This window comes from Oncorhynchus nerka, linkage group LG2 (genome assembly GCF_034236695.1).
Source record: "Oncorhynchus nerka isolate Pitt River linkage group LG2, Oner_Uvic_2.0, whole genome shotgun sequence".
Taxonomy (NCBI): domain Eukaryota; kingdom Metazoa; phylum Chordata; class Actinopteri; order Salmoniformes; family Salmonidae; genus Oncorhynchus; species Oncorhynchus nerka.
In genome coordinates, this window is record NC_088397.1 from 34,566,875 (window position 1) to 34,584,192 (window position 17,318).

A 17,318-nucleotide genomic window follows, 5' to 3' on the forward strand; every position below is an offset into this window, starting at 1 on the left:
TTCCTGGGAGAAATGACAGAGACATTGCAATTCCCATATTTTTAATTTGCCTTCTCATTTCCAAACAAGCTCATGTACTCAAACAAAACATACTTATTTCAGTGACAGCGTAATGTTGCCTTGTTTCAGGCTAAGTCACAACATGAATTAATTTTTTTTTACAATTGTGTCGTTTGAGATAAAAAAAAATTTTTTTAAAATGTAAAAGCTGTGCGGATTAAAATTAATGGAGACTTAAAAATTAACCATAGTAGCGCATTGACAGGCTATTGTTATAATGTTCCAGCACGCTAAGTTGGGGAAGTGAGGGTGGCCTCTGTGTTGTGATGACTCCACCTTACTTTCTGTCAAAGTTTCTGCCTACTAAATTTAGTTAGGACATCCTGCTCATACCGCACTATTACCATGTATCCGAAGATGGAGCAGCAGGGTACGATAGCCCCCACAGGTGTTTGAGCAAGATAACATTCGGTTAATTTTTGATCTTTGGAACGCTGCTACATTTATCAAAAATGACTACATACGGGCTAGGCTTACACAGCATAGGGCTAAACGTGTTGTTTTGCTTTCTCTTACGTCATGCCGATTTGTACAATTTAGACATACCGCACGCTATTCCACTCAGTGGTCCGAATGGAACATTTTTTGGATATTCTGTGTTGCTACACAAGCATCAGCAACAGACATGGTGCGTGTTGAAATGTGTATGCGATTCAAATGTAAATTATTGAGTGAGGAACAGAAGGGAATGTTTATGTTATTCTGAAATTGTTTTTAATCTTCCCATTATGTTCTACATATTTATGACTGTCAAATTCTGTCTGTTATAGGGTAATAGTTGGCGCACCAGTTGCAAATTCAAGGTTCAACCAGGCTGTCAGGAATCCTGGAGCAATCTACAAGTGCAAAATTACAGACAAGAAGGACTGTGAACAGATTCAACTCGGTTAGTATATTAATCAATTATTAACCTGTCGTTATACTTAATCCATGTTATTGTAGATTTACTGCATCAACAATCTTTACATACCTCATGTACAGCTTTTTCATCATTCATCTCACATTTTAGGGACAGCCTTATTGGGAGTCAAACCCTGGGATCTTCTTCTGTCAGTCAACCTCTTTATGTGGTTCTTACTGTAGGTGTTGTACTAAGATCTCCACAATATCAACAGCTTCAGTGCCCCCCCCCCCCCCCCAGTGTCCTTTTGCACCAGAGATGTGAAACTCATTTTACAATGTTTGGTCTTTACTAAAGTCCAGAGGGCTGCACTAAAAATGTGTTATATTTCCTTGCTTTCAAAACTTGCAAAAAATAGTCCTCTATCATTCGTTTTAATTTGATTTTCAATGCTCCCTGATTGTCTTGCTTTCGCTTTGGTGATTGTTAGTAAGCTGGACAGAGTGAAAAACTATATAAATGTAGGACCATTTACATTTCTACCCTATTTTTGTATTTGGTTTTAGTCATTTCAATGTAGATTGAGGAAAATATTGTTACAACCATAACCCAACACCTAGCGGCCTCATCGAGATGTTCGGACCTCTTGACGTAAAGGTTAAGGTGTTGGCTTGACAGGTGCTGGACCCGGGTTTGAGTCACGGTCAGGGCTAACCTCCAAATTTGCTACATTGGTGTCAGAAGTGGGATTGCGCCCGTGAGGCCATTGGCATGTACACGTGAGCATGGGAACATGATCTCTGGAAGGAAGGGTTAATGTAGTGACCTTAACCCAACACCTAGTGACCTCGTCAAGAGGTTTGGATCTTTTGGTGTTAAGATCATGATCAAAGTTAAGTCTGAGATGTAGCCCAACATAATGTAATAAACTACATTTGTAAACTAAATAGCATTTGTTTATGTTTGTTTGGCTTTTTTCATGCTTTGAGATTCTTTCTGTCATAAAAAGGCTAAGCAAATGTAATACTTTATTATTTATTCGTAGTCTTCAGATACTTAAATACTCAGGGTTTCCCCTCTAACTACCTAATTTGCAGTTGCCAGGAGCTAGTTTGTTGCATGGTTGATTTCCTAATAAACTCATGCTCGTCCTGGGTTGATGACACGTGTTGCTGTTGTTGTTTAATTTCTCCATGTAGGTGTAATGCTTGACATGCCCTGTGGCAGACACTGTTCTGCTGAGATTGAAAACCAGTGGCTTGGTGTGAGCCTCTCCAGGCGGCAGCAGGATGGACTTGTGTTGGTATGTGGAGTGTGTAGTGTGTAGTGTGTAGTGTGTGTGTGTGTGTGTGTGTGTGTGTGTGTGTGTGTGTGTGTGTGTGTGTGTGTGTTCGAAACAGAGAGAGAGAACAAGAGAGATTCCTTTTTGAAGTGTACAATTTAAACTTTTGAACAGTTTCAGTCTCTGTCTGTTGGGGTTCATTTCAGTCTTGACTAGACTTGTTACATTGAGTAAAGACACACCTCGGTATTGAAATTTAAACCAACATTATATGTTAATTTGAGTATTTCATTTGACATTTCAGGCCTGTGGACATCGTTGGAAAAATGTCTACTCCACCAAAAAAGAAGATCTAAATAAGTTGCCACATGGCGTATGCTACAAAATGGAGTCTGACTTGAATCAATCAAGTCCTTTGATTCCATGCTACAGAGGTATGGCCATATTGCATCACTCAACATGACTGTCCAGGAATATTGTCTTCCTGTATGAATGAATGAATGAACATGGTTTAGTAATTGTGCATTGCCTTGTTTAATGTTTGCTGAGCTTATATACCATCTCTAGTGTTTTTTATCCTCCACTATGAATAGTTTGTATCAACCATTGTTCTCCTTACACATTTCTTTTGTTTTTAAATAGATCACGAAAATACGTTTGGCAATGACTTTGCATCATGTCAAGCAGGGATTTCAAATGTCCTTATTGGGGTATGCTTGAAATATGTTTGCTCTCAGAGAATTCTAACTTATTGCAAATGCTCACTCTAATATTGCACGTTACATTGAGATTAGTTACATTGGTGTGTACTGTTATGCTTAACAGGACCTCATAGTAATGGGAGCCCCTGGAACCTTGTTTTGGACTGGGTCTGTTTTTGTCCACAACATATCCAGTCAGGTCACTTCTGCCTACTTGGATGATAACGTTGTCCTCTATGGAAGTTATTTGGGTAAGTGAATTAGGGAAGTCAACATACATTACTTACCTTTACAATAGTTATATTCATATCTTGGCTTTCTATCATCTCAAAGTGACTGACTTTCAATACATGTACAGTGTAGGGTGACCATACTGTCCTTTCTGTCTCTCTCTCCTAGTCCTAGCCCTAAACTCCCCTGCTCTTTTCTTTCACATGAACATCACACTCATCTCCTGACAGGTTAGAAGAATCCATTGTGTATGTATGTAAGCAGTGAAACTGATGCAGTGTCTCTCTCTTGTTTTAGGGTACTCAGTCAGTGCTGGCCACTTCCTGCACCCAAACTCCACTGAGGTAGTGGGTGGAGCCCCCCAGTACGGGCAGACTGGAAGAGTAAGAGTTAACACTGCATCCCTTTCCAACCCATTGTCATCTACAGAAATACAGAGATACACTCAGGTCCTTAAAATGCATTCTTCCTTCCTTCCTCCCATCCTTGAAGTAATCACTGACCAGAGATGACTGCCCAACCCACCTCTGTGGAGATCTATTGTCCTGTGGGTTCAGTCCAACCCTAATTTCACACACCTGATTATACTAATTAGCTGATCAACAAGACCCAAACTAGCTGAATCAGATATGCTAAATTAGGGTTGGACTGAAAACCTACAGGACAGTAGATCTCAAGGAATAGGGTTGGGCAGCCCTTGTGCTATTGCATATCCTTCTCTAAATTTGTCATGTCAGATCAGTGATTAAGGAACAGAGAAGTGAAAGATGTCTTATAATCGTTTTCAAGGTGTTTTGTTATAGCTCAGTGTCTGATCATTCAAATGATTTTTTCTCAAGAACTTTCCTACAGGACATGCTCACAAATCATAAATGGGCCTTTTGGCCAAAAGTTATTGAACCCTGATCTTGAGGGCCACATAACCATTGCTATAAGAATGGACAAAAAACCAATCCCTTTCTTATACATTCATTCATGCCTCAGCATCAGTGCAGTCTCCAAATGTAATTGACCGTCCCTCTCCATCTCTTCCCCAGGCCTACATCTTTAGCATAGAGTCCAGCACACTGAGCATCATCTCTGAGGTTAAAGGTCAAAAGGTGAGGGAGGGTCATTATCATGTTTTGTCTAAAGTTGAAGTCGGAAGTTTACATATACCTTAGCCAAATACATTTAAACTCAGTTTTTCACAATTCCTGACATTTAATCCTAGAAAAAATGCCCTGTGTTAGGATCACCACTTTATTTCAAGAATGTGAAATGTCAGAATAATAGTAGATATAATGATTTATTTCAGCTTTTATTTCTTTCCTCACATTCTCAGTGGGTCAGAGGTTTACATACACTCAATTAGTATTTGGTAACATTGCCATTAAATTGTTTAATTTGGGTCAAACATTTTGGGTAGCCTTCCACAAGCTTCCCACAATAAGTTTGGCCCAATCCTCCTGACAGAACTGAGTCAGGTTTGTAGGCCTCCTTGCTCGCACGCTTTTTCAGTTCTGCCCTCACATTTTCTATAGGATTGAGGTCAGGGCTTTGTGATGACCACTCCAATACCTTGACTTTGTTGTCCTTATGCCATTTTGCCACAACTTTGGAAGTATGCTTGAGGTCATTGTCCATTTGGAAGACCCATTTGCAACCAAGCTTAAACTTTCTGACTGATGTCTTGAGATGTTGCTTCAATATATCCACATAATTTTCCATCCTCATGATGCCATCTATTTTGTGAAGCACACCAGTCCCTCCTGCAGCAAAGTACCCCCAAAACATGATGCTGCCACCCTCGTGCGTCACGGTTGGGATGGTGCTCTTCGACTTGCAAGCCTCCCCCTTTTTCCTCCAAACATAACGATGGTCATTATGGCCAAACAGTTCTATTTTTGGTTCATCAGACCAGACCCTCTGTCCCAATGTGCATTTGCAAGCCGTAGTCTGGCTTTTTTTATGGCAGTTTTGGAGCAGTGGCTTCTTCCTTGCTGGTCGGCCTTTGAGGTTATGTCGATATAGGACTCATTTTACTATGGATATAGATCATTTTTCTACCTGATTCCTCCAGCATCTTCACAAAGTCCTTTGCTGTTGTTCTGGGATTGATTTCACCAAAGTACGTTCATCTCTAGGAGACATAACGCGTCTCCTTCCTGAGCGCTTAGACCGTTTCGTGGTCCCATGGTGTTTATACTTGCATACTATTGTTTGTACAGATGAACGTGGTACCTTCAGGCATTTGGAAATTGCTCCCAATGATGAACCAAACTTGTGGTTGTCTACAATATTTTTTTCTGAGGTCTTTGCTGATTTCTTTTGATTTTCCCATGATGTCAAGCAAAGAGGCACTGAGTTTAAGGTAGGCCTTGAAATAAATCCACAGGTAAACCTCCAATTGACTCAGGTGATGTTAATTATCCTATCAGATGCTTCTAAAGCCATTACATAATTTTCTGGAATTTTCCAAGCTGTTTAAAGGCACACTCGACTTAGTGTATGTAAACTTCTGAACCACTGAAATTGTGATACAGTGAATTCTAAGTGAAATAATCTGTCTGTAAACAATTGTTGGAAAAATTACTTGTGTCATGCTCAAAGTAGATAGAAGTCCTAACCGACTTGCCAAAACTATAATTTGTTAACAAGACATTTGTGGAGTGGTTGAAAAGGAGTTTTAATGACTCCAACCTAAGTGTACGTAAACTTCCGACTTCAACTGTACATAGGGTGATTATGTTTTGTCATGTTATGGCTACGCTGGATGATATTTTGTCTATATTTTGGTGATCTTATGTTTTCGTTGAAATGGTCCGTCTCAACGCATTTGATAATTTTCTGAAGGGGAATTTTTTGCCATCAACATTGACATTATCCAATGGATCCTCTCTGATGTGCAGAGCGTATTGAACTACCATTGGGTTACCTTATCCAATCATAATGCTTTAAAAACTTCATATCTTCCATAAATCGTTGGGTTTGTTACACAAGGGTGCAGTTTCCCAGACACAGATTAGGACTAGTGCTGGACTAAAAATCACTTCCATTCGAGAGTCTCCATTAAAAATGCTTTTTAGTCTAATACAGGCTTCATCTCTTTCTTGGAAACCGGCCCAAGATATGTTTTTTTTTCTTTTGCATCCTTTTCACAGCTGGGTTCCTATTTTGGGGCCACTGTGTGTGCGGTGGACCTGAACACTGATGGCCTGTCTGACCTGCTGGTGGGAGCTCCAATGTTCAGCGCTGTGAGGGAGGAGGGCCGTGTGTACATCTACATGAACCAGGGACAGGTGAGCAAATTGTCATCCCCTAGACAAGTTACTGTATGGTGGAGGGCTGGTAGAATCTAATTTACACCTTTGTACTTTAAAAATTCGGATAATTTTCCCTAAATTCTCAGGTTTTCCAGAAATCCTGGTTGGAGGATTGCGGTTTCCTACAATTTCCAATTGGTATCTAGACACAATGCTGTTGAAATGTCAATTTCCAAAAAGCTATTTTTACCCCCTTCCTCAGGCTAACATGAAGGAGATGGAGTTTACATTAGCAGGGAGAGATTCATATGCAGCCCGGTTTGGGGAAAGTATCACAAGTCTTGGAGATATTGATGATGATGGCTATCCAGGTAAATGTATATATGTAATTTGGGCCCAAAAGGGGATTAACCATTGAATGGTTTTCAATGAGTATGGAAAATTGTACCTCTTATTAATCAAAATATAATATTAACACAGCTGCAGAGTGAAACACAAAAGTCAAATTATTAGGCTAGTTTGGCCAGTGACAGAATCTCAACATTTGAGAATAGATTAAAATGAATAGAGACTGCCTAACTGCTTTGCAGATGTTGCAGTTGGGGCACCACAAGAGGATGACCTACATGGTGCTATTTATATCTACAATGGGAGGAAGACGGGACTTGAACAATACTTTTCTCAAGTATGTCCCCAAACGGTGTTAGTGCGTGTGCATGGGAATGAGTGTGTATGTGTGTTTGTGCCGTGCGCCTGTCCCCACACTCTTTAAAAAAAACGGTGCTATCTGGAACCTAAAATGGTTCCATCGGCTGTCCTCGCAGGAGAACCCTTTGAAGGACCCTTTTGGTTCCAGGTAGAACTCTTTTCACAGAGGGTTCTACATGGAATCCCAAATAGTTCTACCTGGAACCAAAAAGGGTTCCCGTATGGGGACAGCCGAATAACGCTTTTTTTCTAAGAGGAGTTGAACTGCTGGAAATATCAGTTCTGACTGAATTCCCTAAAACATTTTTTTTAACTCAGCTTGTGTGTTACAGTACAACTGTGAAGCTTGTTGGTTTGTTCAATCACACATCCAGTATGAGTACACCACTATTGGTGACGAGACAATGTATAATGGAGGAAACAATGATAATGATGCTTAGATATTTCCAACTCACAAGAATATGGTATTCATTCTTCCCGTTTAAACAGAGGATTGCTGGGTCTGCCTTGGGTAGTGCTTTCAAGATGTTTGGCCAGTCTGTGTCTGGGGGCATTGATGTTGATGGAAACGGTTACCCAGGTAAGAAACTCTGATCCCCCAACAACCCCTTCCTTCCTTCCTTCCTCTGTCTATCTCTCTTTAAGCTATTCATTCATATTAATATAGCCTACATTTTTCTTCTGACAAACAAACCACGTTACTTTTTAATTCAGATTTAATATTCATATACTGTTAAAGATTAGTGTAACTGGTAGTAAGGTAACATTACCTTTCCCAATATCTGTCCACAGATGTGGCCGTGGGAGCCTTTCTGTCCGACTCAGCTGTTGTTCTGAGGTACAGTAACAGAGACAGAAGACACAGTTAAACAATCTGGACTTGAGAGTCTGAAGAATATAATATTGTTTTTAGATTCACCTTCATTTTGTGTGTGTGTGCATGCGTGTATGCATTTTGTGTGCGTATGTGTGTTTGTTATATCTTTCCGTCTTTGGGTGGTAGGACACGGGCGGTTGTTGTGGTGGAGGCGATGATACTTCTTCCTCCTAGTGTGAACCGCACCCATGCCCTGTGTACAGAGAACGGCCAGCCTGCCGTTTGCCTCAAACCTCTGTGTGCTTCCAGTTGCACGCGAAACGTGTCTCTGGGCTCATCGGTTAGCCACCACACCCCACTCCACCCTAACACACCACACCACACCACATCACACAGTAGCCTTTTTCATAGCTAATTTGTGCCATGTTGTTCAAACAATGCTGCATGGCACTGTTTTCTATTGATTTAGAATATCTCTGTCATACAAATGTGGTTTATTGGTTTAGTAGCTTATTGTTTGTTTAGCATTTCTTAAAAACAATTGTAAAAAATGTTTTATATCACATATCTATGTAATGTAACTGTTATTGAACATTCAGTGGTGCTCTGAAAGGATTATTCCATATCTGTGTCCCACATGCAGAAATACTGTACAACCTGACGGCTGATGTCAAGCACATAGAGGGGCTCCAGTCCAGATTCTTCTTCAACACCAACGGCACAGAGTTATCAAATGCCACAGCAGGCAGCATCAAGACCAGGCATGGCCACATGACCTGTGTTACCCACCTGGCCTTTCTGAGGGTGAGGGAACTGGAGGATCGAGGGGACAAGGGCAGGGAATGGGGGGAGAGAGTTATATGGAAAGGGGTAGTCAGGTGATCTCTGCCCCAGAGAGGTTCTCAAATCAAATCAAATTGTATTGGTCACCTACACATGGTTAGCAGATGTTATTGCGAGTGTAGCAAAATGCTTGTGCTTCTAGTTCCGACGTTGCAGCAATATCTAACAGGTAATATCTAACAATTCCAAAACAAATACCTAATACACACAAATCTAAGTAAAGGAATGGAATAAGAATATATACATATATGGATGAGCAATGTCAGAGCGCATAGGCTAAGATAGATAGAACCTGTTTTATCTATTGATGTTCTACTTCAGTAGATGTGATTTTGTCAAAGATGCAAGCTATTGATATCAAGTATTTGTGAAAGTATTTTATTTTAAGTGAAGTAGGCCTACATCTGCTAGTGTGTGTGTGTGTGTGTGTGTGTGTGTGTGTGTGTGTGTGTGTGTGTGTGTGTGTGTGTGTGTGTGTGTGTGTGTGTGTGTGTGTGTGTGTGTGTGTGTGTGTGTGTGTGTGTGTGTGTGTGTGTGTGTGATAGAACCTGTTTTATCTATTGATGTTCTACTTCAGTAGATGTGATTTTGTCAAAGATGCAAGCTATTGATATCAAGTATGTGTGAAAGTATTTTATTTTAAGTGAAGTAGGCCTACGTCTGCTAGTCAGAATGTGTGTGTGTGTGTGTGTGTGTGTGTGTGTGTGTGTGTGTGTGTGTGTGTGTGTGTGTGTGTGTGGTCTGTAGAATTGGAGGTGATGTTGACAACATGTGGTGTATAACATATAGTATGTTAAGGATGTTGAAAGGTTGATGCAAAACGAGACCAAAACAGGTTCTCCTAAAAGAGGCTTCTGGAGGTCTCTGTGCATCGAAGGGGTCATGATACTCAGGTCTTGAACATACCACAGCTTCCTTCTTGAAAACCAAAATTTGAAAAATGAACCAGCACAGTGAAACCATGTGCAATGAACTTTCACCCATAGTATGCACGTGTCAAATAATATCAATACAATTTCAAATAGAAGGGAAGGCATATTATTTGATGCAAGTTCCAAATACTGTAACTCACATTTGTATTGTGTGCATCCATGTATGTCACATTATTACAATGTTAAATAAATGTTTCAAGTTAGTTTTATAGTATTTTAGGCATCTGTAATTTTTTACATGAGAAAAAATTTTGTTCCATAGTATGCCAAAGAGAATAAGCAGTTTACCCATTACTTAACTGCAATCCACCTGAAAATAGTGGTGAATTTTGCTACAGTACAGTACAGTCTTCTTTCTTCCCCTTCCTCCCCTTTCCAGAGAGACATTTGGGACATCTTCACCCCCATCCACTTTGAGCTGCAGTATGAGCTGGGAGAGCACAATGTGGTGAGGGGTAACTCCAAGAGCTTTCCCCCTCTCAGGCCTATGCTCCAGAGGGGAGAGGAGTACAGCAACTTGCTGACCAACAAGGTAGGTTGAGGTGGAGATCAAAGACTGGGGCCCTGTTCAAAAACTTTGAAATCCACCATTCCTTTATTCTGTTTCCTTGACATAATCGAAGATAATACGTGATTGGATAGGGGAAAGCAGGATTGTCACCCAATTGACCCAAGATTGTGGGTGAATTGAGTAGTTTTCTCCATTGGTTTGAAAGGGAAATGGGTTTTCCTGTGAAAATGTTGTCCTTGTTACAACAGTAGGTAAGGAGAGCGAGACTTGACAATGGGTCAATTTAGATAAGGACTATACTTAAAGGATGGGAGAAGGAATGCATTTTCTAAATATTCTAACAGGGCCATCCAGTGGTATGCTATATTATTTTACAGTGCCGTATGTAGTTAATGCATGGTTTATCATTTAGTATCCTGATAGTTCCAAGTTGGGCATGATATGGCACTGGTACAGCATATTTGGGTGGGTTTTCAGGTTTCTCTACCGGAAATTTCACACAAGATTAACATTCCCATTGGCAATTCTAACATGTTCCACAGTATGTGGAACATTAGGGCGGCAGGTAGCCTAGTGGTTAGAGTGTTGGGCATAGTGTTTCTTGCATTGTGCTTTGCACCTGAAAAGGAAGTAGGTAATTAACTCACTAAAGGTAACAGCCTCCCACAGACTGTATTCACCAGGTACTGTGCCTGGGCCAACTGTTCCACCAATCTGCAAGTGTCTGCACAGCTGCTGTTACCGAGGTGAACTCCTTCTCCCTCAGATCATCTATCTTAATCTTTACTCTTGAATTTACTTGTTTCATTTCACTCTGTGAATTAAATCTGAAGAGCACGATTGTAAGTCATTTCATGCTGTGAATACAGGGAAATGGTGGCTACCTATTGATAATGAGTGCATGAAAATGGTAGTAGGTTATATATTATGTTATATATGTTATATATGTGGGTGTGTGCGTGTGTATCACTCTCCTTTCCTCTTCTCCCATCTCTGCCTTGCATCTTTCAATCAGAGCCATGAGGTTTGTCACCCTCTACATGTCTTGATGGCTCTTTACTGTATGTGCTAGTAACTGTTACTCATTCAGACAAAACCACAGCTGGACTCTGAGGTCTACTTGTAACAACTTTGACTATATTTATTTTTTATCTCACTTTATGACTCTCTCTTTCTCTCTCTCTCTCTCTCTCTCTCTCTTTCTCTCTCTCACTCCTTCTCAGGACACATAGAGACATGCCATACGTTGCCCTGGGGGAGGGGAAGACCATTCTACTGAATGTTACGCTGTCCAATGCTGGCGACGCTGCCTTCCTCCCCATGCTTCACCTGAGATACCCCAGCAATCTCTACTTCATCAAAGTGTTGGACGCTGTAGGAGCACGGCTAGTTGCTAACACAACCTTACACCTACCACAGATGTTTTATCTACTGTCAAACTTAGTATTTTGTTCATTAGTACACTATTGATACAAACCCTAAAATTGTATATGTCAGCAGTCAAGATTTTAAGATCCCTTTCAGTACAGAGCAAAAATGATGATGATGATGATGTGTTTTGAACTATCCCTTTGATACAAACAGCTCTTGACTCATGCACATGGGGCATATTGCAAACTGAATGAGTCTAACCGAATGTTGCACATGTGGTTGCAGGAGGAGAAATACGTGAGCTGTAAAATTGCTGAGGAAGAGAAGACAAGTGTCGGGCTAGATTGCAGCGTGGGAAATTTGTTTTTCAACACCTTAGCCAAAGTATATACTTAAAGGGCAACTCCTCCACTTCACTTTCATTATCTGTGTTAACATATGTGAAAACAGCGCATTTAAAAAAAAAAATGTACAGTCAAAAAATTCTGCACGGTGACATCATCAAATGTTTAAACATTCTAAAAACAGTGATTTTCAAAAATAACATTCGCGGTGATGTAGGGAGCAAGAACATCTCCTCCCTTGAGCTAAAAACTTGCTGCAGGTTTTGAAAATGTATGTTTTTTACTTTTAATCCTACCCTGTGATGTCACAGAGAAGCATTTTTTTAGGACCTTCCTTCTTGTTTTTTTTTAACCACAAATCATAGAAACGCGCTGTTTTCACATATGTAGACAGTGGTTCTGTGCTTGAGATTATGAATATGAGGTTGAAAAGTAGCAGAATTATTCATTGCAGTCGTTTTTATCTCAATATCGAATAGTTTCTTACTGTGATTACTTTAAAATAGTCAAAAAGAAACAAAAATAGCTTCTTATCAAAGAGCAATTTGTCTAGCTATAATTTTGCCAGGACTGTCTGGGAGTAGGGAGTAGAAAACTAGATTTTATTGCAGAGAGGTTTGAAACTCCCTTTCTTATTGGTAATATCACCAGGCAGGCCAAAACTCCATCCCACCAAAACAGCCTGAAATGTCATGCAGCCTTTTCAAACAGCTCTTACACTAAAACGGAATTATCATAATTTTTATAATTTCACAGTATTATTCCAACCTCATAGTGTGGAAATATCTTTAAAAAATAGGACAATCATGTTGACTGCACTGGGCCTTTAAGTACTTGCACAGAAAGTACACAAAGAGTTAAGCCCTCTTCTGCAAGGTTGTTCAATCCATTTACTTTTAATTCCCTTGTGCATATTTTATTATCATAATACACTTCTTGGGTCATCAAAAGTGGTCCTGGGTCGTGTTAATTAGAGCATACTTAAGAAAACATTTTAGTATCTCCTCATTTAGCAGTAGTATCTCCTAATTTCACTACATTTTCTTCTGTTTTGTGCCTACCCTGATGTATTTTTGTGAACTAATGTCATTATCTGACGGGACATATTTAGAATTTCTCATGACATTATTGTCTCTATATCTTTCCCTCTAAGGTTAATATCAGCTTTCTGCTGGATGTCAGTGCTGACAGTGAACCTGGTGACCTGAACATTATAATCAATGCAACCCGGTAAACATTTACTGTCTAATTTCTTTTTTGACACTGTCCTGTTTTCACTTGCTTTCCCACTTGATAATGAAAAAAATCAACAAAGGTGGCTGTTTTGAATCTTAAACCATTTTTTGTTGTTGTGTTATTTACTTATTTTGGTGTACAAAACATAAGTAACACCTTCTGAATATTGAGTTCCAAAGAGCAGGTGTTCTTAATGTTTTGTACACTCATTGTATACATATATATCATTTATATTGAATAAATCAGTCCCTCCTAAAACATTACACCTGAACATGTCTCTCTCTATACAGGGAGAATTTAGAAAATGAAGATCTTCTCCATGACAATATTGTTAATCTGACTCTGCTATTGAGATATGGAGTGAATCTAAACATCCACGGGTAAGACATGGTATCACTCTATTATGTACAATATTCTAGCATACTACTTTATAAACACTGAAAAAAACGTTGATTTATCAATGCATTTGTAATTGTCTATATCCCTTTGGCTGTAGTTTTGTATCCCGAACAGAGTTTGTGTTTGGGGACTTTGAGGAGCCACACTGCTCTGCTGAGAGGTTCAAATACACTTTCAAGGTATTGTTGTTAAATGTGTTTCTATAATAACAGCACAGCCTGGTGAGAATTCCGTTTGTTAATTAACAGGAGTGTTAGAAACATGTAATTGCCATGAATTCTGGCAAGGGCTCTAATGTAAAGTTTCGGGCGCTTTATGGTATTATTATTCATACCTAGACATCTATCTTTTAATATCGCACTCAGGTTGTCAATGTTGGTCCAAGCATATCTCACGGCACAAGAGTGGAAATTGATATCCCCAAAGCTTTAGCACCGTATCCATACAGACTGCTCAACATTTTGGACATACAGGTATGTGCTTGCGTCGCTCAGTTAATGTTATGGAACACTGAATCAGAACATAATTGCACAGATGAAGACAGTCATATGGAAGACCTGGCACCAGGATAAAGTGACTAAGGGGGCAGTTGAAATTGCCGAGGCGGCAACATTTTTGGGGGTTCTTGCATTGGAATTATATTGAATTCTGTTTATATAAAAACGCTATACCGTAATAAACATAAAGTTAAAATGCAGAGACTCCGTGCTTTTCAAATCTGTAGAATATCTCTGTTGCGCTGGATCCGCACAATGGACAGACCCTTCAGCAATGCTATTTGGATGAGCGATTACCCTATTGCAAACAGCCTATGTGAATGCAGCCATACACACAGCTGTCTTACCAAAATAATGCAAACTAAAGGCTGAAGGTAGTAGCCTAGTTATTCATGCATACAAACAAAAACACTGAATGGCAGTTTGGCTTAGAATACAGACACAACTGCGAATGTGAACGAATGTGAACAGAATAAAACCGAGGTACCGAGTAGGCCTAGTAAACAAAATATCTGATCGATGAAGGCATGACACAATCTATATTGAGGCTCGAATGGAGATGCAAATACTCAAAACAGCCTACAGCTGTTGAGCCTACAGCCTACAGCTCAAAACAGCCTACAGACTACTACGTTATGATGCAGCCATGCACAGCTGTATTGCCAAATAAATAGGCCTATACAGGCTCGCTTCAAACATTGAAAAGCATGCAGTTCGCTCACGAGTTCAGCAACACGTTGTGATATGGCACAAAAGACTTTTGTGAATCAAATTTGACCCATGTAATCCATTAAGCGATTTCAGCCTACCATAAACGTGTGTCCAATACGTACAGTTCCATTTACAGTAATGACAATCAATAGGCTACCAAGAAATCCATAATAGAATGATGGAACATACCAATATGTAGCTATTGGGTTCTTGCATTGGAATTATATTGAATTCCTCATATATCACACTATACAACAATACACATTAAAAAATATGCTTTTGACCAGGAAATGACAGGTTCAAAGGCACAAAATATTATTGCTCTGTCTGCACCATCGACAGGCCCTACACACTAAAGCAAGATTTTGATTTTTTTTAAACAACCAGGTGGATTGTTTCAATCTTACATTTTCAAAAGAGTTGCAACTCTTTGGATCGTCCTGAGTAATCAATCATTCCATTCTCCCTGAAATCTTCTTGTAAGATTTACGTCTAGTCTATGAGACCAGGCTGCCTACATACACACAACAGCGGCCCCTGTCCATGGTGCTGACACAGTGCAGCTGAGAGGTACAGATTTTTGGGCGCCAAACTGTCACAATCATTTGAACTTGTTTGAAGAATTTTCATATTGGGACATAAAAACTAAAACTGAGGGGGATAAAGTTTGAATTGAGGGGGCTAAGCCCCCTTTAGCCCCCTTGTAGCTCCGGGACGTCTTATGGTCTGTCATTCATAAGAAACAAATTCGTAGCAAACAGATACAGTATAATACAAATATTGTATCATGCTGTAAAATAATAACTTCTACCCAACCTAGTTTTCTTTTTACATAAATAACCTTGCATTGGATTACTTCAGTAAATACTGAACTTGTGTGATAGGCTCCCTATCAGATTGATATGGCTATAATGGTGTTTAAGGTGCTTAAGACACCAAACAGGAAAAACAAACGTAAACAGGGAAGGACTACTTGGATTTGTCTGACAAGAAACACACAGGCATGAAGGCATCATTTTCAATTTCAATTGCAAAATGTTTTAAAAGTTTTTCGTTGTTTATCCCAGGGATATTAAACCTGGGGCCTCTTATGCACCCCCCCCCCAAAAAAAAACTAGAATATTCCCAGTAAATCAAATGACATTGAAAATACATCTACAATACACATTTTCCAGATGTTCGAATGAAAGGTGAAAATGCTTTTTTTCCAGAAGTTGAAATCAGGTCAATTTTCAGTTTTGAAGGAAAGTTGAGAATACCTCATTCATAGATATTTATGTTTAGGCCAAATCAAGGCTGGTCCAGACTAGACAAAATCTGAACCAAACATAGAAGTCTATGATTGGTTCAGATTTGGTCTGGACTGGACCAAAAACCGATATCCGTGGACTTCGAACTCAAGGTCGGTCCGGACTGCAGCAAAAAAAAAAAAAAGACATCCAGTCCAGACAGGACCAAAGAAAGACATCCAAAAAGGCATCAGCATCGGTCCGTGCTTATTGGGGTGCAGCCTTCCATGTCAGAGCACAATGGAATTTTATGAACGCCGATCCATGTGGTAGGCCAACCATTTGTAAAACAGGCCATTGCATTGGCTTTATTAGTCCTGATTCCTGTAACTAATCAATTTGGCTATTTAAGCTCTGAATATCAGCTACCCAACTTTATCAGGCGGAGTTATCCAGAGCCTATTTTCAATGTGTTTACACAGCGGGAAATGCAGAAGTATTTTCGTTTTGTCTATGATCCATTCGTAAAACATTGACGGTTACAAACTTGAAACCACTGATCATGTCATTTTCGACCAAGGGATGAAACTCCTGAACAGTAGTGAGTAGCCTGATTGTCCAATTTTCATTGACCTGTCCTTTTTTTACGATAAGTTGTTTGTTGACATGTCAGTGCATTATTTATTAGATTGGGCACTATATAGGTTAGGCTATTTCATGAAAAAACCTGCATGATGTGAAATGTTTCCATCTCATTACATTGTCACACATTTTAAATCCAGCCTGTAGGCTACAGAAAAGGCCACATAACCGTTCTATCATATGCTATATCGGCCACATGATTTGTGTTCACATTTTATTTTCCTAAAGGCAGGGGGCCACTTTGGTTTTAGAAGTGGGTGGGAATTAAAGGTAGGCTATATCCTAAAGGCCTATTCAAAACGTAGCAAGTGTTGCTGTCATCATTCTTGGTGCTTCAAGTTCAGTAGCCAGGTGCGCGTGTGGTCTCAATTAAACAGAGTAAGCTTTAGCCTATGTGTGGGCAGAGAAGCACGGGGTAGTTATCTTTCCAAGGAAATGTACTTCCTAAATAGGCCCATGATTAGGCTATAGTTTACTGCCTAGAAATTCCTAAATATTGATCACCCATATTTCTCTGTCTGAAAATCTTCCCACTCCTAAAATGTAGGCTATAAACATATCTCAAGAGAAAGTGAAAGTCTCTCCAACTCTGCTCTCTTCAAACTACATCTAGCATATTGGCTGATCTAGCCCAGTAACAAAGATGGCCCTCATATTAGGCTCTGAGAGAATCTCAGGTAATGTTATTTTTGCACATTTCATATTGCCGGGACCATAG

At 39.7% G+C, this 17,318-nt stretch overlaps 1 protein-coding gene across 1 annotated transcript in view; it reads left to right on the top strand.

The window, feature by feature from the left end:
- The first annotated feature begins 386 nt into the window (after window positions 1–386).
- Window positions 387–17,318, top strand: part of LOC115134628 (integrin alpha-4-like) — a 29,924-nt gene continuing 12,992 nt past the window's right edge. Inside the window, 24 exon segments of the mRNA XM_029668826.2 lie at window positions 387–688; window positions 831–946; window positions 2,101–2,204; window positions 2,488–2,617; window positions 2,826–2,893; window positions 3,009–3,135; window positions 3,413–3,498; window positions 4,153–4,215; window positions 6,259–6,396; window positions 6,623–6,731; window positions 6,951–7,045; window positions 7,558–7,648; window positions 7,861–7,906; window positions 8,072–8,175; window positions 8,178–8,225; window positions 8,529–8,689; window positions 10,040–10,192; window positions 10,841–10,917; window positions 11,395–11,545; window positions 11,828–11,926; window positions 13,040–13,116; window positions 13,413–13,502; window positions 13,619–13,700; window positions 13,887–13,994. Coding sequence (XP_029524686.2) covers window positions 513–688; window positions 831–946; window positions 2,101–2,204; window positions 2,488–2,617; window positions 2,826–2,893; window positions 3,009–3,135; window positions 3,413–3,498; window positions 4,153–4,215; window positions 6,259–6,396; window positions 6,623–6,731; window positions 6,951–7,045; window positions 7,558–7,648; window positions 7,861–7,906; window positions 8,072–8,175; window positions 8,178–8,225; window positions 8,529–8,689; window positions 10,040–10,192; window positions 10,841–10,917; window positions 11,395–11,545; window positions 11,828–11,926; window positions 13,040–13,116; window positions 13,413–13,502; window positions 13,619–13,700; window positions 13,887–13,994 — 2,499 coding nt within the window. The 5' untranslated portion in view covers window positions 387–512.